The sequence below is a fragment of the Alligator sinensis genome, unplaced genomic scaffold (assembly GCF_000455745.1).
Source record: "Alligator sinensis unplaced genomic scaffold, ASM45574v1 scaffold170_2, whole genome shotgun sequence".
NCBI lineage: Eukaryota > Metazoa > Chordata > Crocodylia > Alligatoridae > Alligator > Alligator sinensis.
The window spans coordinates 1,460,575-1,483,818 of NW_005842290.1; the positions used below are offsets into that span (position 1 = coordinate 1,460,575).

The 23,244-nt window shown below is 42.2% G+C and overlaps 1 protein-coding gene across 1 annotated transcript in view; it reads left to right on the forward strand.

Annotated features, from left to right (window-relative positions):
• The window catches only part of DYNC1LI2 (dynein cytoplasmic 1 light intermediate chain 2), a 41,063-nt gene extending 26,136 nt beyond the window's left edge, over positions 1-14,927 (forward strand). Inside the window, exons 12-13 of the mRNA XM_025209490.1 lie at positions 2,392-2,508; positions 11,835-14,927. Coding sequence (XP_025065275.1) covers positions 2,392-2,508; positions 11,835-11,941 — 224 coding nt within the window. The 3' untranslated portion in view covers positions 11,942-14,927. The remainder of the gene's footprint in view (positions 1-2,391; positions 2,509-11,834) is intronic.
• The last annotated feature ends 8,317 nt before the right edge of the window (positions 14,928-23,244 follow it).

A 23,244-nucleotide genomic window follows, 5' to 3' on the forward strand; every position in this document is an offset into this window, starting at 1 on the left:
ACCTAACTTTCAGCTTGATTGACACCTTTTTTCTGAGCAGTGTCATAGGTATTGGTGCCCATAGTGCTTCAAGTAGCTTAGTGTTTTAAAATATTCCTAATAAGATAAAGTTTCAGTTATTTTGGGCTGATGTGCTAATTAGTGGCTTGCTTCCCCCACCCTTTGAGTGATGAAGGTAGGGGTGTTCCTCCTCATCACCAGTCTAAGGCTTTGTACAGACATTCAGATTCTCTTGGGAGAGTTGCAGCTCTCTGTTAGTGTACAGATGTTCAGGCTTTTCCTCCTAAAGTAAAATGGCCACTGCAAGATAAAAGTAACCTAGGACCAACCAGGGTTAGATCATTCCCAGGAGTGTTTCTCCTAGGAGAGTGTGTGTACGTGCTGTTAGTTGCATATAGACGTGTAGCAAGCGCTTTTAAAGAGCCTAAGGTTGGGGCAGCTATGCTGATGGCTACTGGGTATGGAGCTGTGTTGCCTAACTCCTATGGCTGCCAACAGCACAGGGCTGTCCTTTTCATAGCAAAGATGCCTGACTCGAGGGGCCATACTGGCATCCTCTCTGAGTCAGTCCCCAGGGCTAGTGCTCTGCTTCTCCCGCCCTAATTATGCTGATGGTTACATACTTAAATATATGGATTGCTCCTGTTGGGGTGGCTACTGACCTGCTTCCAAGGCATATCCCACTGCAGTATGCCTGGGTTCTGTCTTCTCACTCAAAATAGCTCTATGCTGATTCATATTCAACACCTTTGGGTCTTGCGTGTGCTCCAGAAATCTTTTTGTAGCAGCCACAGCAGTTGAAGGAAGAGTGTATTGAACACTATATTTTCTTGCATCTGAGTCCTGAAAGCATGTACCCAAACTAAGAGTAGCAGTCGTCTTGGACATTGCTGTCCTCTGTATAACTGGGATAAGTATAATGGAGAAGGAAAACACTTTTAATATTTTATTTATTAACAGATTAGGTAGACATTTGCAGCTGCCTTCTGTTTTTTAAAAATAATTGTGAGCTTTCAGGCCTCCCAGTGAAAGGATCAGCTATAACGTGAAATAACTATAGTTGCCTGGGATAAGTTTTTGTTTGTTCGGTTTTTTGTTTGTTTTTTTTTTAACTTAAAGACTGCAGAATTTGGGCAAAGTGCCTGAAAAAAACATTCCCAGGCAGAAGCTAAATTCATACAAACAAAAACCTTGTTCACACACATCTCTGTTAAAAATGAATTAGTTTGAATTAAAATGCCTTGCTGCTCTTCAGTTCAAGTCTGTGTCAGCATTCTTTCTTTGGCTTAGGGTCCTGTTTTGATTTTAAATTGGTGTTTTTATGAACTTCAGCACAATAGAAATGAGGTAGAAGTGTCTGCACAAACTTTTACTGAAAGAGTAACAAAAGGTATGAATTAAAACTTGAGTTAAGATTCCTCCAGACTAGAGGATAAACATGTGATATTAGCATGTATAGATTAACATGTGCCAGCTAGCCATTTTTAATGGCTTGCTGTAGATGTTGCTTGGCATGCTAAGTTAGTTAAATTAACCCCCGCAGGTCGCCCTGGCCCTAAGCTTCAATTTAACCAATTCAGCACTTGTCAGGCTAACATATTATTGTATATCTTTGTATTTTTATATTGGGAGGAGAGTTCTAGATACCTGTCTTGTTACTGTAATAGTGCTTTACTTACTTTGAGAACTTGGTAACATAGTGCTTATTTGCTTGCGTTTTGTCTTGCAAGGGGGAATTCAAAGGATTTGCTCTGTTTTTCAACAGCTACATGATAGAGCTGTAATTAATTTTTCTAATGCTAGAATAGCTGTAGTTTGCAAGATATACATGCTGTTTATAGATTTCAACACACCAGTTCCTATAATAAAAATTCAATCTTATTCTAAAATTGGGTTGAATACCTATGTGTTTCAGAAATACTATAACAGCTAATTTTGTAATAAATATGTAAGCAAACTTAGCATGTGTACAGTTACCATTCTGTAGTAAAACCTAAAACCATGTTTTAGACTCAGGATGAAATTCTGAGAAACACCTCTGAGAAGCTCAGGCTAGAAAGTACAACTCAGGGGAAGCAAGGCACTATACGATGTCTGTCTCTACATTGTGAGCTGCCTTCGGTGTTGGTGTATTTCAGTTTCTTCACACTGCCTTGTCCCTGGGCTTACAGAAGTTGGATGAGGGGGCAGTGGCATTTACTACTCTAGCACTGAGTCGAATAGAAGAGATTTTTCCCAAATGTAAATTTTTTTTTTTCTTTTGGCTGCTATGTTTGTCAGAGACGGAAATAATGTGTTTTTTCAACTCTTAGGTTTCCATCTTGAATCCAAAAATGTCTGTAGCCTGACATCCTGTTTCTGTCTGAGTAATGTGTATTTTTTTTTGTTTAGATAATGCTGCAAGTGAAGGCGTATTGGCTAGCTTCTTTAACAGTCTGTTGAGTAAAAAGACTGGTTCTCCTGGGAGTCCTGGAGCTGGAGGAGGGCAAAGTACAGCCAAAAAATCAGGTATTGAAAACCTGGGGTGTTGCAGAATATTTTGCACAGTTTGTGTTTGACTTGAACCATGTGCAAATGAATGTTTATCATTTTAAGCTAGTCAACTAGCAAAGCTTGACAGATGTGATTCAGAGCCAAAATATAAAGCCTTTTGAAGTTTTGCAGACTCTCAGGCTTCAGTTAAACCTGTTGTTATTTGACCCTTTTAATTGAAGTTGCACTACTGGGAAATAAAAAGCACTGAGCTTTGACTTGTATGCATGCAGAAGGTGTTAATCTACTTAGTAGTTAGGGTATTTTATTTCCAAATTCTCTTCTTATCTGGCACTTGGCCACCACGTAGTTAAAAGAAAGGAATTCAGCTTATTTGTTTTGGGCTGCTGTTTCTAATGAAATAGCTGAAATCTCTCTGGAATTCATATTTTAACTATTTAAATACTTGATGCAACAACTTGGTCATCTCGGTATTCACTGCCATCAGAAGCAATGGGTAGCCTTGGTCAAAGGACTCAATTGTATCTGGTAGTGGCACCATCACAGGGGAGATAAACCTTCCATAAATAACCAATTATAGACTAAGAAAGAGAAAAGGAAGTACCTAGAATTTTTCCACCTGCAACTTAAATGACTGAATTTGACTTTCTAATGCCTAGTGTTTATTGTACAACAATTCACCCAGAATATACAGCTGACAAAATTAGCTGTCAGGACTGGTGCTTTGTCTCCTTTATCATGTTTGCTATTGATTTTCTTTCTCCCTTTTTCTATTGGAATCAGGCTCATACTTACTTTCAAAACTGTCAGTTATTCAGTGAAGAAATCCATGCCTTATTTCTATTTTCAGATTTCTTAACTCAGTCATTATTGTGCTGTAGTGCTAGAACCACAGGCTTAAATACTGGAAAACATTCTTTTTAAGAGAAATAAATTACTGGAACAGACCTACTTTGATACAGTCCTGTTTGGGACTTGCTTAGGCTATCTATTCTGGTTAGCTTCTGTTCAGAAGACTTTTTCTCACTACTCAGTGGTTCCTAGGAACTCTTTTAAATTCCAGCCTAAATTAATTTGACACCCTCGTCGTGTCTCCCCTCCATTTAGATCAGATTGTCTTTTGTATTTATAGAGTGCAAACACCAAAACATCCAGGGAGTAGTTGTGGCCCTCCGCCTTCACTTTTTTTTTTTCCAGAGAAGACTGACTAACTTCATGTAGCCTCTTCCTGCATGAAGGTTCCTAAGCTCTGACAGATTGTGCACCACCAATTTAAATTGATACAACCTTAAGTACCACCAGCAAATTTTTGTCATATAAAGTAATTATAATAAATTTGTTAACGTGTAGCACTGACAGGTTTTCTGCGTACCTGTACCCACAGTTTGGGAACCACCATGATAGACTGTTTCCCTAATCGTTCCTAGCAGCCCCTCTCTTTCACATGCTCCAGTTTGAGCTTGCTTATCTTGGCCATGAGTGACCTAAATTCTATACAGTATTCCAGATGAGATATTTGCCATGGCCTTGTATGTGGTGGTATTGATACTATTGGACATATTTCCCTTGATAACAGCCTTGGGTTGTATTTGCCGCCTTTATGGCTCATGGTCATCCTGTGACTTCTGGCAATGGTACAATGGACTTTCCATCATAAATAAAATCCTTTCTTGTTTCCAGACTTGTGATTCTCTTGATAGGTCTTTTCAAACAACACTGATTGGACTTTCAAGCTATATTAAGGGTTCCTAATAACATAGAAATTTGAAAAAGCTTGGGGTGGAAGCCAGTGATGCTGAAGAGCCAGTAAAAGAACTACAGATATTACAAGAGATTTGAAAGGATTAATCATTGAGGAGCATATTTTTAAAATGATACTTAATTCTGGTAAGATTCTTACAGCAAGTTTTCATACACTAAAATGTTCTTGACTGATTTTCAGGTGCCCATCTTAAACTTTTTAAGGGAACCTAATTTTTAATAAGAGAGCCTTCTGAAAGTAGGAACACTTTTACAGTATCTAGTTAGTAAGATTACTCATAATCATAGAAAATTAGGCTTGGAAGGGACCTTAGGAGGACATCTAGTCCCCCTCCCCCTGCCCAAAGCAGGACCATTCCCAACTAGATCATCCCAGCCAAGGTTTTGTGTAGGCAGGTCTTAAAAACCTCCAAGGATGCAGATTCCATAACCTCCATGTGTAACCTGTTCCAGTGTTTTACTACGTTCCTTCTGAGAGATTTCTTTTCCTAATATCTACCCTAAATTTCCCTTGCTGCAGCTTGAGACTATTGCTTCTTGTTTTGTCATCTGCCACCACTGAGAACAGTCCAGCTCCGTCCTCTTTGCAACCACCCCTCAGGCAGTTGGAGGCTGCAGTTAAATCCCCTGTCTCCTCCTCTGCAGATTAAACGAGCCCAATTCCCTCAGCCTCTTTCCAGAAGTCATGTGTTTCATTGCTCTCCACTGGACTCTCTCCAATTTGTCCACATCCTTTTTGAAATGGGGGGGGCCCAAACCTGGACACATTACTCCAGATGTGACCTCACTACTGCTCAATACAGGGAAATAATCACTTCCCTCAATCTTCTGGCAATGCTCCTACTCGTACAGTCCAGTATGCTGTTAACCTTCGCAACAAGGGCACACTGCTGGCTCATATTTAGCTTCTTGTCCACTGTAACCCCCAGGTCATTTTCTGTACAGCTGCTGCTTAGCCAGTCACCCCCAGCCTGTACTGGTGCATGGGATTGTTCTGTCCTAAGTGCAGGACTTTGCACTTGTCCTTATTGACCCCCCTTTCATAGATTCATAGATGTTAGGGTCGGAAGGGACCTCAATAGATCATCGAGTCCGACCCCCTGCATAAGCAGGAAAGAGTGCTGGGTCAGCTACATGCTTATCTAACCTCCTCTTGAAGACCCCCAGGGTAGGGGAGAGCACCACCTCCCTTGGGAGCCCATTTCAGACCCTGGCCACTCTAACTGTGAAGAAGTTCTTCCTAATGTCCAGTCTAAATCTGCTCTCTGCTAGCTTGTGGCCATTATTTCTTGTAACCCCCGGGGGCGCCTTGGTGAATAAATACTCACCAATTCCCTTCTGTGCCCCCGTGATGAACTTATAGGCAGCCACAAGGTCGCCTCTCAACCTTCTCTTGCGGAGGCTGAATAGATCCAGTTTCTCTAGTTTCTCCTCGTAGGGCTTGGTCTGTAGGCCCTTAACCATACGAGTGGCCCTTCTCTGGACCCTCTCCAGATTTTCTTTTGGTCCAATTCTCCAATTTGTCAAGGTTTCTCTGAATACTAGCCCTACCCTCTAACATATTTACCTACTACTCCCCCCAGCTTGATGTCATCTCCAGATTTGCTACGGATGCACTCCATTCCATCTTCCAGGTCATTGATGAAGATATTGAACAAAACCAGCCCCAACACCAACCACTACTTGATACCGGCTGGCCGCTAGACATCAAGCCATTGACGACCCTTTGAGCCTGATGATCCAGCCAGTTTTCTAACCAACTTAAAGTCCTTTCATTCAACCCATACTTCCTTAGTTTGCTTGCGAGAATGTTGTGGGAGACTCTATCAATGGCCTTGCTAAAATCATAGATTTCATAGACGTTGGGGCTTGACAGGACCTTGTGAGATCATCAGGTAGGGCAGGAAGTCAACCAGGGTCAGATGACCCCAGCAAGATAAACATCCAGGCATTTCTTCTTGCACCAATTCTGTGGGGAGTCTATTCCAGACTCTGTAAGCTTGGACGGTAAAGAAGTTTTTCCTTATGTCCCATCCAAAATGGTCTTCTAATAGTTTGTGACCGTTACACGTCTTCCTTTGGGGTGCTCTGGTGAACAGACATTCTCCCAGTTCCTGATGTACACCCCTTATATACTTATAGGCTGCTACCAAGTCATCCCTGAGCCTTCTCTTTTCCAGGTTGAAGAGTCCCATGCCTCTCCTCATAAGTCCTGTTCGCTTGACATCTAATCATGCACATGGCTCTCCCCTGGACTCTCTCGAGCTTCTCCGTGTCCTGCTGTGTGCTATAAAGTCCAGAGCCTAGAATTGGATGCAGTACTCCAGCTGTGGCCTCACGAAGGCCACATAAAGCGGGAAAATTTACTTCTCAGGTCTTGTTTGAGATGCATCGGTAGATGCAAGCCAGAGTTTTATTTGCTTTGCCAGCAGCGGTATCGCATTTGTCATATTCATCTTGTGATCTATCATGACCCCCAAGTCTCTTTTGGTCATGGTGCTAATGAGGGTAGCACTGCCGAGCCTATAAGTATAATGTAGGTTCTTTCTCCTGAGGTGGAGCACCTTGCATTTCTCTGTATTGAATGTCATTAGGTTTTGATCCACCCACCCTGTGAGCTTGTCCAGGTTAGCCTGAATCACCAGCCTATCCTGTAGCATGACCACATTTTCCCATAATGTGGTGTTGTCTGCGAACTTAGCCAGTCCGTTTCTGACACGCAAATCCAGATAATTTCTGAATATATTAAAGAGCACAGGTGTGAGTATTGAGCCCTGGGGGATGCCACTGATCACCATGTGCCATGCTGACTCGGTTCCAGCGACTATCACCGTCTGGGTCTGACCACGGAGCCAGTTCCCCAGCCATTGGATCGTAAGGTTGTTGAGGCTGCAGTTCCCCAATTTTGCCATGAGGAGATCATGGGAGACCAAGTCAAAGGCTTTTTTGAAATCTAAATATATGACATCAACCTCTTCTCCCCTGTCCAGGTGATGCATCACCTGGTCATAGAAGGAAATGAGATCTGTCAGGCAAGACCTACCTGCAATGAAGCCATGTTGGACATCTCTCAGAATGTTGTCTTCTGTTACCCTGTTGTTGATGGATTCTTTGATTTTGTTTGTTTGTTTGTTTTGTTTTGTTTTGTTTTTTTTCCCCAAGATCTTTCCAGGGATTGAGGTCAAACTGACTGGCTTGTAGTTTCCTGGATCTTCCTTCCTTCCTTCCTTCCTTTCTTGAAGATAGGCACCACATTGGCCTTCTTCCAGTCTTCTAGAACCTCTCCCAAGCACCATGAGTTCCCAAATATCCTTGCCATTGTTTGTGCTATGATGTCAGTCAACTCTTTTAGCACTCTTGGGTGCATTCCGTCCAGGCCAGCTGACTTGTGGATGTCCAGCCTCTCAGGCTGTTTCCTCACAAGATCTTTGCCAATTATAAGCATATGTTAGCCTTTACTCTGGTAATCCTGCATCCTGTCAGGCAGGGTGATCCCCTTGGGCTGGTGGAAAACCAATGCAAAGTAATCGTTGAGGAGATTAGCTTTTTCTTGGGTGTTGGTTGTCAGCTGCCCAGTTTGGTTCAGCAAGGGTCCAGTGTTACTCTTTTTTTTTTTTTTTTTTTTTCCAACTTCCCATGCATCTGAAGGACTATTTATTGTCCTTGATTCCTGTAGCCAGTTTGAGTTTGGTTTCAGCCTTGGCTTTTCTGCTTCGATCCCTACAGGTGTGGGCCAGTGCTGAATCCTCCTTAGTGGTATTTCCTGACTTCCATTCCTTATAAGCTTCTCTTTTCAGATTCAGGAGGTCTCTGAGTTCCCTGTTGAGTCAAGGGGGTCTCCCAGTCCTTTTGCTACCTTTCCTGTGGGCCAGAATGGATTTCCTTTGTGCTTTTAAGATTGCATCCTTAAGGAGCGACCACTTATCATGGACTCTTCTTTCCATCAGATCGTAGTCTCTCAGGGCCTCAACAACCAACCTCCTGAGCTTGTGAAAGTCAGCTTTCCTAAAGTTGAGGATTTCTGCATTGCTGACTGATTTGCCAGCTTTGCAATGAGTAGAGAAAATGATCAACCTGTGATCACTGTCACCTAGCCTCCCTTCAATCCTCTAGTGAGGTCGCTCACTAGATCATCCCCTTTGGCCAGTACCAGATCTAGCAGTGCCTTACCTCTTGTCAGCCCATAGACTTCTTGAGTCAAATAGAGCTCAGCAATCCAAGTGAGGAAGCTTTGTAACCGATCCGATTTGGCTGAATGCTCTTCCCATGAGATGTCAGGGGGGTTGAAGTCACCCATGATGACCATGCACTGAGAGCATGCAGCCTCTGCCAGTTCCCTAGAGAATTTGTGGTCAAGCTCTTGTTCCTGGTTAGGAGGGCTAGGTATATCAAGGTATATCATGTCTAACCCATATCAAGGCACGTTGCGTCGACTGCTTTTCTCATATGCACGGAGCCAGTCATCTCATCATAGAAAGCAGTGAGATTGGTCAGGCATGACTTGCTCTTGGTGAATCCATGCTTACTGTTCCTAATCACCTTCATCTCCAGGCTTTGAAATGGATGCCTTGTGAATCTGCTCCGTGGTCTATCCAGGGACTGAGATGAAGCTAGCCAGTCTGTAGTTCCCTGGATCCTCCTCCTCTTACTTAAAGATGGGCACTATATTTGCCCTTTCCCAGTCATCCAGGACCTTTCCCAACCACCATGAGTTTTCAAAGGTAATGGCCAGTGCTCTGCAATCACATCAGCCAGCTCCCTCAGGATCCTTGGGTGCATCACGTCTGGCCCCATGGATTTGTACACATCCAACTTTTCTATATAGTTCCTTACCTGTTTTCACTACTGTTGGCTGCTCACCGCCTCCCCAGACTGTGGTGTCCGGTGCAGTAGTCTGGGAGCTGACCTTGCCTGTGAAGACTGAAGTGAAAAAGGCATTGAACACTTCAGCCTTTTCTGCATTCTCTGTCACTAGGTTGCCTCCCTCATTCAGTAAAGGATCCACACTTCCCCTGACCTTCCTCTTGCTGCTGACATACTTGTAGAAACCCTTCTTGTTCCTCTTCGCATCCTTTCGTAGCTGCAACCCCAGTTGCACATTGGCCTTAATTTCATCCCTTAATGCCCGAGCAGTACTTTTATACTCTTCCCTAGTTGTTTGTCCAAGTTTCCACTTTTTGTAAGCTTCCTTTTTATTTGTTTTTGTTTTGGCTCACTGAAGAGCTCCCCACTAAGCCAAGCTGGTTTCCTGCCATATTTGCTAGTCTTCCAATACGTTGGGATGGTTTGTTCCTGTGCCCTCAGTAAGGTTTCTTTTAAAGTACAGCCAGCTTTCTTAGCCTCCTTTTACCCCTCAGACTGGCCTCCCCTGAGTAAAGAAGTTTTTCTGCGTTGAAGAAGCAGTGCACCAGGATTACCTTCAAAAGGGTGGGAGTTTCATGTTCTGTCTTGGGTGATGAAAGACGCTATAGATTGTAGTTGATCTGAGGAGAAATTTGGGTGCTGTTTGACAGCCTCACCTGGGCTGGCGCTGTTTGTCCAGTCTCTACCTTTGCAGTTAACTCTGTAGCCACTCTTAGTTACCTTTTGGTGTTTAAATGAACTTCTCGCAGCTGCTATCTGACATTGGTGCGTGATTCTTGGTGTGCGTTTGTCTCTCTTATTGACTACTGGGGAAAAAAAGGTCCGTGTGTAAAGAACTTTTGGAATGGCAAGATTCGACTGCGCTTTCTTGCACAATAAATGGGAATTGAAGTTTCCTGTTCTTGTTGTTCCTTTTTTTGGAGGGGAGATTATAAGCTTCATCCAAGGTCTTGAAGAGGCAAATGGGAAGCCTTAGCCAACTCTTCCAAGGAACTGTTCGCATTATGGAAAATATCTTTTTTTGTTTTTGTTTTTTTGTTTTTTTTTAACACACAACTTCCTCTTTATTGAGCCTGGGAAGGAAGGCTGGTTTTGTTTTTGCAAGCTTGTTTGTGTTTTTTGTTGGAGAGATGCTTTTATACATGGTGACCAATGTAGTCACAAAGTGGAGAATGATTTGGCAGCTGTCTTGTCCATTTAAAGCAGGGGTGGGCAAAATGCAGCCCATGGGCCGGATGTGGCCTGCCAGGCCATTCTGTCCAGCCCGCGGGGCCCCTAAAAAATTTAGAAAATTAATATTTATCTGTCCCTGACTGTCTGTCATATAGCCCTTGGTGGCATGCCAAAACTCAGTAAGCGGCCCTCCTCCCGAAATAATTGCCCACCCCTGAGTTAAGGAGCTTGCAGGAGGAATTGTTCAGGAGTGTTCTGCAGACGTACAGGTCCAGTTCATGTGCCATTCACATCATACATTGCAAGACATATTTTGATTTGGCCAAATTCAGTTTGTGAGCAGTGGTATGTGCGCGTGCATGCGCACCTTAATTTAGCATTCTCCTGTATTGCAAGGGAAATGAGTTAGGTTAGCATTAAAAGTGGAAACAAACAAGACTGACCAGACATTTTTTTTAAATTAATTTGAGCAGCAGCTTCAGTTCCTGTGTGGGTGATAGTAATGTGAGATTTTAGTGGGTATTTGTATCTAAACCTTTTACAACAATGGAAGATAAAGGGTTTCATCTTTTACACTTTAGAAAAAGTGCTTACATTTCTGACAAGTCAAATCTTGCTACTTAATGTTTTCAGCATGTACCCTGGAAAAATCCACCTAACATTTTGAATACACTTGAGCTGGAAAACAGATGTTTGTTGAATTTTTTGGCTATGTAAGAGGTCACTGGAGAAAGCTGTACAGCATTCTATAAGAGACAGTTTTGTTTTGAGGGCCTGTCTAGAAGCATTGCTTTTTAATCTTAATGTTTGCGTATTTTAGCTTTAATATGTATTATGCAATTCCAGATTCCCATTTACAAATGGAGATGCAAATAAATTTGTCACTCGTTCATATAAAGCATAAAAAAGTAAAACTAACACCAGACTTTCTCATGGGAAGATCTCCAATTTAGGTAAATCATCTTGAGTGTGTTTTTAATAGACCAACCCACTAAAATCAACCCTTCATGAGAGATCAAGTAGTATGCAATCTATATTCATTTTTTCCTTTAGAAATAACATTGTTAAACATTCTTCTCCTGAGAGAAATGCACTTAATTAGAGAAACTGTGATTTACAAACCAAAACTAGAATAATAAGTTTGTAACAAGTGCCCTGTGTATCTTGTCATCTTGTGAAACTTCATAAACGTTCTGACACAAACATAAAGACTTGATTACTTTTGAATTTCATGACAGAAACCTCTGAATGTGATTGTTCTCAAAACTTCATTTGCCACAGAGTGTAATTGCCATAGATACGGTTATGTATAAACAGCTTAATTGCGCTGTACAGTAAGACCTGATTAATTTCCCACTTTAAAATAGTAGTCTTTTCATAGACATTACTTGGAATTGGATCAGGTCCTGTATTCTTCACTAGATGGGAAAACAGTGAGGAGGTATATAATCCAATGACATAATGATAAATGCTGTTAATGTTTTGTGCTTCGCTAGTGAAAATAATGTATTGTAACTATATTATGCAAATGTTGTCTCTTTTAGGACAAAAGACTGTTTTGACAAATGTTCAAGAAGAACTGGATAGAATGACTCGCAAGCCAGACTCGATGGTAACAGCAAACTCTTCACCAACAGAAAATGAAGCTTGATAGTGCTTAAAAATGCATATGTAAATGACCAAATAACTATGTATATTGATCTGATAAGACCAGGAGTTTTCTGCTGTGGCAGATGCTATCAGTTTTCTTGGGGCAGGGGAAATGAACTTAAACTTCATTGGCTTGTCCCAGTATAAAGTGCACATTCAGGAAGTTTGCATATAAAATCCCTCTGTATAAGATAACCATGTAGAGTTTATATAGGGCAATTCTTTTGATTTTGGAGGTTAGCAGGTGCAGCTGCATTTCTTGTTATGAAGAGCACAGAGAAGCAAAATGCAGGATTCCTATTGAAATACTACTACTGACTGCACATGAAGCAAGAAAGACAAATTCCTTTTTCAGAGTTACTGGAATTGGCCATTTGTATGTTTACAAATGCATTTGTATACTTGGAAAGGGGGTGATGTAGCTGAGCATTATTAGATGAGGAAAGAAACCAAGGTAGGAGATGCAGCACAAAAAGGGGAAACAGATTTGGCTCAGTGCGGGGGGGAAAAAAGAATGTTGGATGGACTGGAGAGGAGCAATGTTACTAAATCCTGTGGTCGACGTAGGGACAGTAATCACTGTTTTAAAAGGACTACTTTAAATTAGACTTATCAGCCAAACACTAAGCGTCATGGGAAATTATCCTGGTTACATATTGTCTTTAGTTTTAGCAACAAAGAAAAAGTACAGAATGTGGATGCCCTTTTTTGGTGTAGCTGACATGGGAGAAACTATAACTTGCTTAGATCCAAGTGCCTGGCACTGTGTGATTCGTTCTTAGAAGGTGCTTGAACCTTATTGTGCACTGTAGTACAAATGGTCACTGTTCGGTTTTTATTTTAAAATCGATAGTTTTGACAACTTATTTAATTTTAAATCTTATTTTCTGATAGCTCCTGCCTTTTTTCTAAAAATGCCAAGTGGCTAGCTTACTACAAGTGATGGGTGTCGCATCATTTTACCATACTGAAAAGTGCTACAGAATACTCAAAAATATCTTTTTTTTTATTTTTTATTTTTTTTGTAACTTAATATTAGCTACCAAGCTGAAATTGATTCCCGCCTTACGCCTGGAAAGGTTGTCTTTCAAGGACCCTGTTTCCAACCACATAGGCTGGAGTCTATAGCCTGCTCCAGTTCTAACAAGAAACTGAAATTATGAATGTGTACATGGTGACTAGAACCAATGATTTTTGTTCTTTGTTTTTTCTTAATGTAGCATTTTCATATGGAAAGATGGATTGCAGTTGTCCCCTGTTGCTGTAATGGAGTTGTGTCCATGGGCACTTCAAACCATCATTCCGTAAAAAAAAACAAAAAAAAAAAAACCAACAACCCCCCCCCCCATATATGGTTACTGAAATGGCACTTTGATTTTTATATAAGGTATATCTGTTTTACATATAAACACTACCATAAGTTAAAAGTACCAAGCATATTCTGTGCTCTTATTGCTGAAGGGAAAAAAACCACAATTTGAATTATGCAGAGTTTACTTTTTATGGATATAAACTTGTTGTACTAAATCTGATGTCTGGATATAACTTCCGTAATATATATTGTTACTTAAATATACAGAATTAGATTGACCACTAACAATACTGGACATAACTTCAAATGCTGTTACATCAAGAGGCTGTTTTTTTCCCTTGTTTTTGTGAGTTTGTCTAAATGCTATCTAGAAAACTAAGAGTATTTACTTGCCTCTTTGACAAACATTAACATAAGCCTATTACTTGTACCAGTTTTATTTTTTAATTATTTTTTTTTACTTTTTTTATACAAGGTTAGTTGCACAGTTGTTTAGATTAACAAGTAATCTGTGAGCCTGTGGGCTGCTGACAGGTTGTGTGGTGGTTCTGCCTGGTGTGTGGGATGCCAGGTGCATATCACCGCACCAGCAGAAGTAATTGCATACTGTCCTTGGGCATTGAGGTTTTAAATTGGGGAATAAAACATCAATGGTAAAACCAGAAAATCTGAAGAAGTATATGTTCATAAAGGCATACAGTTGTGATGAGAACCTTAGTACAAGACTACAAGACTAATATTTTGTCATTTGAACCGAAAAGCACTTTCTATACTAGTGTGGTTAAAAGTTAAGATTTGAAGTATTTTCCATTTTCATAAAAAATTCTTTTAAGATTTGATCAAAGCCAGGAAATGTATTATATTTTGTCAGTTGTGTAAAAAGAGGCTTCTGACAAAAACAAGTTTGATTTCCACTTTCTTACTGCAAGTGAATGCTCCTAGTTTGTTGGAAGGAAGTTTGTAAGTAATGTAATGTCCAGTGGTTGCCAAAGTCTACCAACTTTGGAGAGCTGCACATTTGTTTTTCTGGTGTTTTCAAGCGTTGGAACCAAAGGCCAAACTGCAAACAGCCTTCACGTTTTAAAGTAAAATTTAATTTTATTTGCAGGATACACTTGTATGGTAGACTGTTAAAACTATTATATGACTATATTTATATGCATTATAGTGATTGCATCTACTGTTCATGTTTAAACTAAGAAAATAAAAAAAACTATTCAACTTGAAGATAAGGCAGATATAAAGGTTAAGGATTGGCCCTCCATAAAAATGCTATGGTTATGCTGCTTGATTTTAAGTTTGCACTTTTTTATTGGCGTTTTACAAACTGTGTTTAAACTGAACAGAATTTGTCATATTTTATTTTATTTAACTATGTTGAAAGTGACTGCTTTGTACATCATGAACTTAACAATATACATGTTGTAAATGAAAGTTCCCTGTCCTGTACACTAAGTTTATTGATATTTTGGTTTTGGTTTTTGGTTTTCTTGGGTTGTTTTTTTTTTTTTAAACTTACAATTAGGACTGCAGATGTATCGAACACAAACGTTAGTCCAACCGTATGGCTTTAACCAGGTGCAGTATGCGGTCATGTGGAATCTTGCTTTCTAGTGCTGGCGAAAATGAGGACGTCTTTAATTATTGGCTTCAATAAACACGAATCCAGACTGCTTAAAGTTGTGCCTTTTTTTCTTAACAAGACCCTTCTAGAACTATTTTCAAGGGGGAAGGGTAAAAGAAAAGCAAGCGTGAGCTACCTCTTCGTTTAGCACCATAAGCTAGCAGTAATGGCTTCCTAAGGGAACAATCCTGTCAGATCTTATGTATGCAGCATTTCTGTTGAATTCAGTGGTCATCTCTATATTACCAACATTTGATGGCATAATTATGCCAATCAGGAAGATGCAGAGTTATACCTGCAAATCTGCACCCTTGTATTCAGCTTGGAGGCACAGGGGAAGCTGGATGAACCTATACAAAGTTCTAGTACTATAGGCCGCCTCCAGATAAGCGCAGCTGTGCGGTATGTGGTGCCACATACTGCACATTTAAATATTCTCCACGCTGCAAGGGAGTGCTGCCCATGTGTGTGCTGCTCTGCTTTTTTTCTGCAGGTTTTTTGAAACCTGGATATCCAGGGGTCAAAAAAAAACCATATGGGGGGGTGGGGGGGGAATGCTGAACAGCACACTCATGGGCAGCGCGTGTCGCTCAAAAGCAGAGCTGGGCCATCCAGAACTGCACTGCGGCTCCTGGCCAGGCTCAGCATGGCAGAATCACCACTGCTGCAGCCCCGTGAGGCCCTCAGGACCCCAGGTAAGGCTGCTGGGGCCAGCCCAGTGCTGGTCCCAGCCTCCCCTACCCGACCCAGGGTAATTTGCTGTGCACCAAAGTGTGCGTGGCACAGGCGTTCCCTGGAGACAAGTAGCAGCGGCACAAGGTGCACCACTGCTACTTGTCCCCGGGGAACCAAACATCAGTGTTCGTCTGGACAGAGTGCAGTTTTGCCAGTCTGTGCTGCACCCATACTAGGACGGCGTTGCTGGCATACTATACTGCTGTGGCTCTATCGACAAAGCCTTCAGGTCTCGTTTGGGCCAAAGGTCTTAAGCACTGGGCCCAGGTTACAGGAATGAAAGGGAAGGAGATGCTATCCAATTTCCTATTCTCTGCTAAAAGCAATTCTGAACTCCATTTCCTAGGCTTCCAGTAGCCTTCTATCTTATCTGCCTCTTCTGGGCTACTTTAGCTGCTAATAGCTAACTTTTTTGGCTCCATTTCACCCACTTGCTTGACTTTTTTTTCTCCCTCCTTAAATATTTAGCAACTCTTTTGCAGAGCTAGGATTTTAACTTGTATCTACCATAGAAATTCTGGTTACTCCATAGAAATTCTGGTTACTCCAACTTTTATTATTTTTGTTTCAATAAAAAGTGACCGACTCCTTCAATTTCAAGTTTGTTTGCATTCAAAAATATAAAGTTATTATTGCATTCAATTCGTGTGAAGACTCATGACAGCAATAATACTGTTGGCTTGGTTTTTTAATGAGAAGTAAGCTCATAGGCAAATCGCATTTTAGTAAGAGCTGATTTAATGCTATTAAAGAATAGAAAACAGTAAACTGAAAACAAAAGGGCTAAAACAATAAGAAAAAGCTTAGAAAACTTTAAAAGATGGAAGGAGAGAAGACTCGCATGAAGTAATTGGAATAAATGCAATATTATTTTTGATATGCAGTGTATGAAGTACAATGTGATGCTATTTTCTGGTCATTGCTTGGGTCAGAATTTAGGGAAAAAAGGTTAAAATGGAAGGAAAAGGAGATAAATGATACTTGCACTAATGAAAACAAACTTGCAGTTTCATGTTTATGGGAACCGGTGAAAAATTACAGTATCTGAACAACTGAAATACTTTAACAAAATGACACAAGTACGTTTGCAATACTAGTACAGCGACTGAGACTATACAGGAGAAGGGTGGAGGATGCTGTTCCTTTTGGCATGTTTTTGAAGTGCAGACACCAGGCTTAATTGGCTCTGAGCTAGTGGTGATGGCTGTTACGGGTGGGGACCACTGACATTTCGATTGTGTTTTTTGCAGAAAACGCAAAATTGGGCAGGCTCTGCAAAAAATGGCGGGCTTAAAATAAAAATTACCAGCCAGCAGAGGAAAGGGCGGGAAGCCCTGCAATCTTGGAGCATGGGGAGGAGAGGGAGAAGGGTTGCTCGCAGCAAGAGGTGGGGAGGCTGCAAGCAGCTGCGCTGGGCTCCATGGAGCCCCAGCCCAGCTCGTTGCATGTGTGCACCCACCACCAGCAATAAGCTGAGCCACAGTGCAGCCACTTACAGCCTTCCCCAAGGCTCTGGACTCTGGGCAGACCCCTGCCACGGAGCCCAGGCCAGCTGTGGCCAGTAGTTACACCAGGGTCCACAGAGTCCTGGCCCAGCTCATTGCTAGCAGTAGGTGTGTGTGTGCCTCAGGGCAGACAGCGGAGAAGGCACTGGGGCAGGGGCTGAGCTGCACCTGCCATTGGCATCAAACCAGGTCCGGACTCTAGTGCAGCCACTTGCAGCCTCCTGGCTGCCTGCCACAGCCAGCCTGGGACCCTGGTGCAGCTGCTTGCAGCCTCAACTTGGGGGTGGCCTGAAACTGTGGCTTAATTACCTTGGTTAAACCCGGGGAAGTGCTGAATAACATGGATTAATGGCTTCCCCGGGCTTAATCAGGGCAATTAAGATGTGGTTTTGGGCCATATGGCAATATGGGTGGGGGAAGGGCAAGACTGCTGGGCCCCTCAGCAGATGAGAAGCATGGGGGAACCCCCACCACATACAGCCTGCAAAAATCGTGGATGGCCACACGATCTGCCCATGAAATCAGCCAGTTGCCTCCAAGTTAAGTAAACCCCTGGTTATTGGGTATTGTTTTCTCTCTTTAGTCTTTCTGCAGTCTTCCCCTTGTTAAACCCAGTTGCACCCATGTTAGGGTAGCTGTACAACAGCTTTTTAATTTGAGCTTTGTATTCATTTGCTACTGGTGTTAGATGGCTATGGTATATGTTCAGCTGACAGTTTTTGAATAGCTCTCCGATAGTTGGGGAAAAGTTGTTTTTGTAAGAGAATATCTAATATAGACCTGTTTCCAATTCAGGGAGGGAGCTAGCTATTTCAGCCTGCCAAAATATTTGACTCTTAGGATATAGCCTGGATTTCAGGAAATAAATTCACTCCTGTACCAAGAATTTGAGCCTGATCTTATTCTAGGTTTTTCTTTCTTTCTTTTTTTTTTTTTGTTTTAATTACAAACATCAGAGTTATACAATCAGGGCAGGTGGGCTCAAATCAATGTTTGTTCTTTGTTGGTTCTGCCAGGAATTCTTTCCCGGAAGCAGGCTACCTGCAGAAGTCATTACTTTTTACCTAACTGAATTGATTAGAGTGGGTTGTGTGTTGCGGGGGGGGGGACGGACGGACAGGAAAGACCTGCAAAAATGTTTACTTCTAAGCAAAAAATCAAACCTAAATTATTTTGACCAAGAGACAGAATAGTTAAATCCAGAAACTGTTCACCAACATGGTAGCTTTGAGGAATTAGAGTTTAGGGGCCTTGTGTTCCTCTTCTCTCTTCTTCCTGCTTGAATATTTAAGAGATTTCTCTGTGTTGATGAGGGACATGGTGCAGCCTGGGAGTTTCCTGATCAGATTATGTTGGAGGCCAGATGAAATTTGACTGTGGGGCCTGTCCCATGGAGGAGAAAAGGGACCTGAGGGACTGAACTCCAGCTCCCAGAGTGCTCTAGTATATCTGTATTTTTGTTTTGAGCTGGAAATTTAACTTGTCAGCTGTTCACCTTTTTGCTTAACAAGCCAAACATTCTAAAGCAAGCAGGCAGTTTTCTCAAAAGAATTGTTTTCCCAAAAGTGTCACTAGAAGAGCTCAGCCAGCTCTGCCTTCAAGTTACTTAATAATTTGGGAACCATCCCCAGGTCTGTTTCTTGTGGAAGTAGGGGATGCTGAGCCTAGAATTAAGCAAGCCAAGCATTCTGAATTGCTGCTTTGTGAGTCCATGCAACTGCTGTTATCCAGGTGTCTGAGAGGGTGTTTTTTTTTTTTTAATTTCCATGGCAATATAGTCACAGAAAAATGTAATGTATAAGCAGAGCCATACTGATTTTTGCTGTAAGAGTTTCATGGGTGAAAACAACTGGGTCTAGCATCTTTGCTCCAAGAAGTTTGAATGGAAGTGAACACCAACTTGCAGATATGTAGCAGAGCTCACAGTTTGAGTTGTGTTCAGTAAAGCTCATAAATGGATTGTAGTGCTCTTAAACCTTTTTAGGGTCCTTCCTACCATCTACAGAAGCTTTCTTCACAAGCATATTTACACAGTGGGTATTGGCCTGAGCTGAAGAGATGCCATGTTATCTGCAACTCCCACTGAAAAGTCAATTTAAACTCCAGTGCAATTTGAGCCGGAGTAAACAAAAACCCTATGTCACCACCTAAACGTGCATTTAAGTGCAATAATTTACTCCACCATCAGATAGTACCAGTATCTTACAGCGCCACTGAATAATCCTGTCAATTAGTCTACACTGGCCCAGTTGCCACACATGTAGACAGTGACGCTTTACTGCACTGTAAATTAGTCCACTGCACAGGAAAGCATATGTGTAGACGCGCCCACAGATTATCAAAATTATTCTGCTAGTTTTTGCTGTTTAGATGCATTGTATCCAAAGAGAGACACTTTCTCTGATTATATTTCTCTCTGGCAAATTAGGTCAGAATGATTATGTAAACATAGTGAGACAGAAATATTTCCATGTGCTAATATAATATGGCACAGATTAGGCCATTGCTTTTAGGATAAAGCTTGCAACTACAAAAGGACCATGTCATCTTTACTGCTTGCTGCTGAAAAATCTCCTGCAGCCAGTTGTTTTTTTTTCCAGCTTATACCAATGTTAAAAAAATCCTTGCAGTTCTAAGCGTCACCTCTTCTGTGCCTTGGACCAAAAGCTTAATTGCATGAAGTCTAGTCCTGCTTGAAAACAATAGTATATAGTGTGTCACTAAATACTGTAACCCATGCATCCATGCAGGTAGACTAGATGAAACCTGAAGGTTTGACTTTCCAGCATTAATTTTCTTTCAGTGTAGTGGGTTGTTTTATATAATACTATTTATAGCTTTTTTCTGTGTAGATGCAGAGAAAATTCTTGCCCCAAATTACTTGCTATCTAAAGTGTCAGTGTGAAAGTGTGCATCTGGGTAATCACAGAGATTCACACATACAGGTGAGGATATACACTTGTTTTGTAGGAGTGCACTGCACTGTCAGACTGCAAACTCACTGGGAAAGGCTACTACACACAGGCAAAGGGGTCAGGGTGACAGCCGCTCAGCTTCTCAGTTGCTTTGCTCCCCAAAAGCAAGAGGGGGAGGGAGGATCAAGTTAATTGGAGCAACACAGAAAAGAAGGTAAATTGGAGGCCAGACTCAGCCGGTGTGTGAGATATATGCGTTCATGGCTGATTCCTCTGCAGCAATGGTTAAGCTTGGCAGAATTTGATGTTTGTATGTTTGTTTGATCATTTTGATGGCTAAAACCAATGTTTATTTCCAAGCATGTATTTGGATTTTTAGCTATTTTAAATTTTCAGGATTGCATGGAATTGGGGGGGGGGGGGGGGGGCAAATGAGTGTGTGTGATTTGGGGGGGGGGGGGGCAGACAATTTAGTAATGACTATACTGTTAAAATTGCATATTAAAATATAAAAAGTAGATATCCATGAATCAAAGCATACCTGCTTTAAATCATTCTGTTCATTTGACAGTATGTTTATACCAAGCTGGAGCCTTTGCTTGCAGGAAGTGGAGCACAGGGGCAAGGTCTGGACTGGGTGGGAATTTGGCACCTGATCCCTGGCTGGGACCTGGGCAGAACAAGCCACCAGCAGCACTGGGCTGCCAGCTGTCAGTGGCCCTGCTCCTCAGTGGTGGGATCCTGCAGCAGTGTCTCTTCCCTTCCAGGCTCTGCCATCCAACCAACCCCACTCCCAGCACAGCCCCCTGCTCCTGCAGAGGCTGCCCGAACTGCTACCAGAGGGGCAGAGCACAGGCGGTGCAGCCAGAGCTTCCTTCACCCCACCTTCAGTGTGTGTGCGCATGTGCATGTGCATGCACGGTGTCCCCCCGTCCCAGATTTCCTTACCCCCATCCTGGATATTTTTTTCTTGATCTACTTTCTATAAATTTCAGTGATTACTGATGGAAATATTTTTGCATTGGTCTGTGAGAGGTTAAATCAACATTTATTGATGTTTAGCAATAAAAATGGAATCCTGCCAAGCCTAGCAATGCTACATCAGTCATTAGGAGCCAGGGTAAAACCTGAATCTCTGACTCTCCATAACAGATTCATGCACTTGCAGCATCCTGGAATCTGAAAGCCTCTCTGTTTCCTGATGGTCATCTGCAGCGAAGGAGCAGGTCAGGGATGGACAATTATTTTGGCTGGCAGGCCAGGGAGGAAGGGCATGGATTGTATGGGGCCTGTCCGCCCTGCACCCACCATAGGGTGGCCATCATGGGTGGGCAGCCAGGGATGCAATCGCAGGGCAGTGACTGGGGCTGAGCCCCGACCCCAGTCCTTGCCCACTAATCCATTCTGCTTCTGGATGCTGCTCCCTGTCCTGCCTGCAGGGGTCCTGGCTGGTCTTCATGGAGACCCGCCCCCATCTGCCCACTCCATCTGGCATCCCCTGCAGCAGGTACAGGGTGAATGGGTCTTGGGGCTCGGGCAGCAGGACCGGATCTAGCAGCAGCAGAGATGCTAGTAATAGCAGCCAGAAGGAGCTGCCACTGAGGGGGCTGCCAGGAAGCCGAGTCCAGCCACCATGCACCCCAGGGTGGTGGAACCAGCTGCACATGCCATGGCCCAAGCTGCCCCCCACACCTGGGCTGGACAGGGTCAAGCCGCACAGAATTCCTTGTTGGCCGGATCTGCCCCACAGGCCATATTTTGCCACCCCTGCCCTAACCCCATATTCAGGGAGAAGGGTTAATAGGAACATGAGCATTTTATTTTTAAATAGAGATCAGCTGTGGAAAAAATAGTGTGTTGGCAGCCTGGGGCGCAGGGTACATTCATCTCCATCCACATCGCTGCTGAGACTGTCGATGTATGTGTGAGTTTGTCAGAAAGCACCTGTCAGAAATCGTCCATGCAGTTCATAAAGATGACTGAGAAATCTACTGTAGGTAACTTGGTTCCTCTAATCTGGGCTGGTTTGACCAGAAGCATGGAAATGAAAGGCTCTAACTCATAACTCGTTCCCTAACCTTACCATTTAAACCCATGCTGATTATTAATTACAACTTAAATGTGCACCACGTACACGTTTTCTCAAAAACCATGCAGGTAATTGTGTCACCAGACTTAAAGACCCCCAAATGACTCCAGTGGGGAACACTGCTTAAAAAACATTTGGCCTGTTGTGAGGTTACTTTGGGCCAAGAAATGAACAACACAATGAATAAAATTAGGAGGTCTGAGCCTGTGTCAATCTCAAATACTTTTAAATGACAAAAGTCTATGGGCCCACTGCTAGCCCACTTTGTTGGGAACAGAAAATAAATAAATGCAGTGCACATTTACAGGGCGGCTGCCAACTAAACTCTTATTATTTTTGTCTTTAATTTACTATATTTAAAGTCCTACAGCTGTCCTCGGTGGTTGATCACTTTGGTAGCTTTCTGATTTTTGCTATTTTTTCAAAATGTTCCTCTCTCCTCTGTTGCCATATGAAAGACTTGTGTAAACAGAGAAAAATGTCTTGACTAGGGAAAAAGCCAAACTGCTCAGGCTCACAGTTTTGTTAAATGCAGAAATTAAGCACAATGGAAAAAAAAATCCAGGAAATATTATTTCTCTAATCTATACAGTAATCTTTGCAACAACAGTAGGTAGGAGAGGTTCAGAGGCATTATTTTTAAATTAACAGCATCCCGTTAAATAGAAACATATTTGCAGTTCCCCCTCAGAATAGCCAATGGAGGGGCCTTGGTTATATAATAACAAACACAGTATTAAAACAGTTGAGGTCAATTGTTTTCACTGGCCCCTTTCATCTATGGAAAGAAAGAATGTGGAAAGTGAACTCCATCTTTTCTAAACCTGCTATGGGGCTTTTAAAACTTTGACAGCTTATAAAACAGTTTACATAATTTTGCTTCCTTCTCTCAAATTCCCCCCACCTTCTGAAAAGGAAAAAAAAAGTGCTTTTCTTTCAAAGGCCCAGCTCTCTCCTACACATTCTCTCTCTTTTCCCCCCTTGCTATAAAAATACTCCACATCACATGGAGAGCATGACTGCGCCCACACAGTCAGAGGGAACTACTGTTTTCTGTCCTTCCAGAGTTAAAGGAAAACTCAGCTTAATGGCATATGTTTTCCTAAGGTGAGAAGCACTGTTTG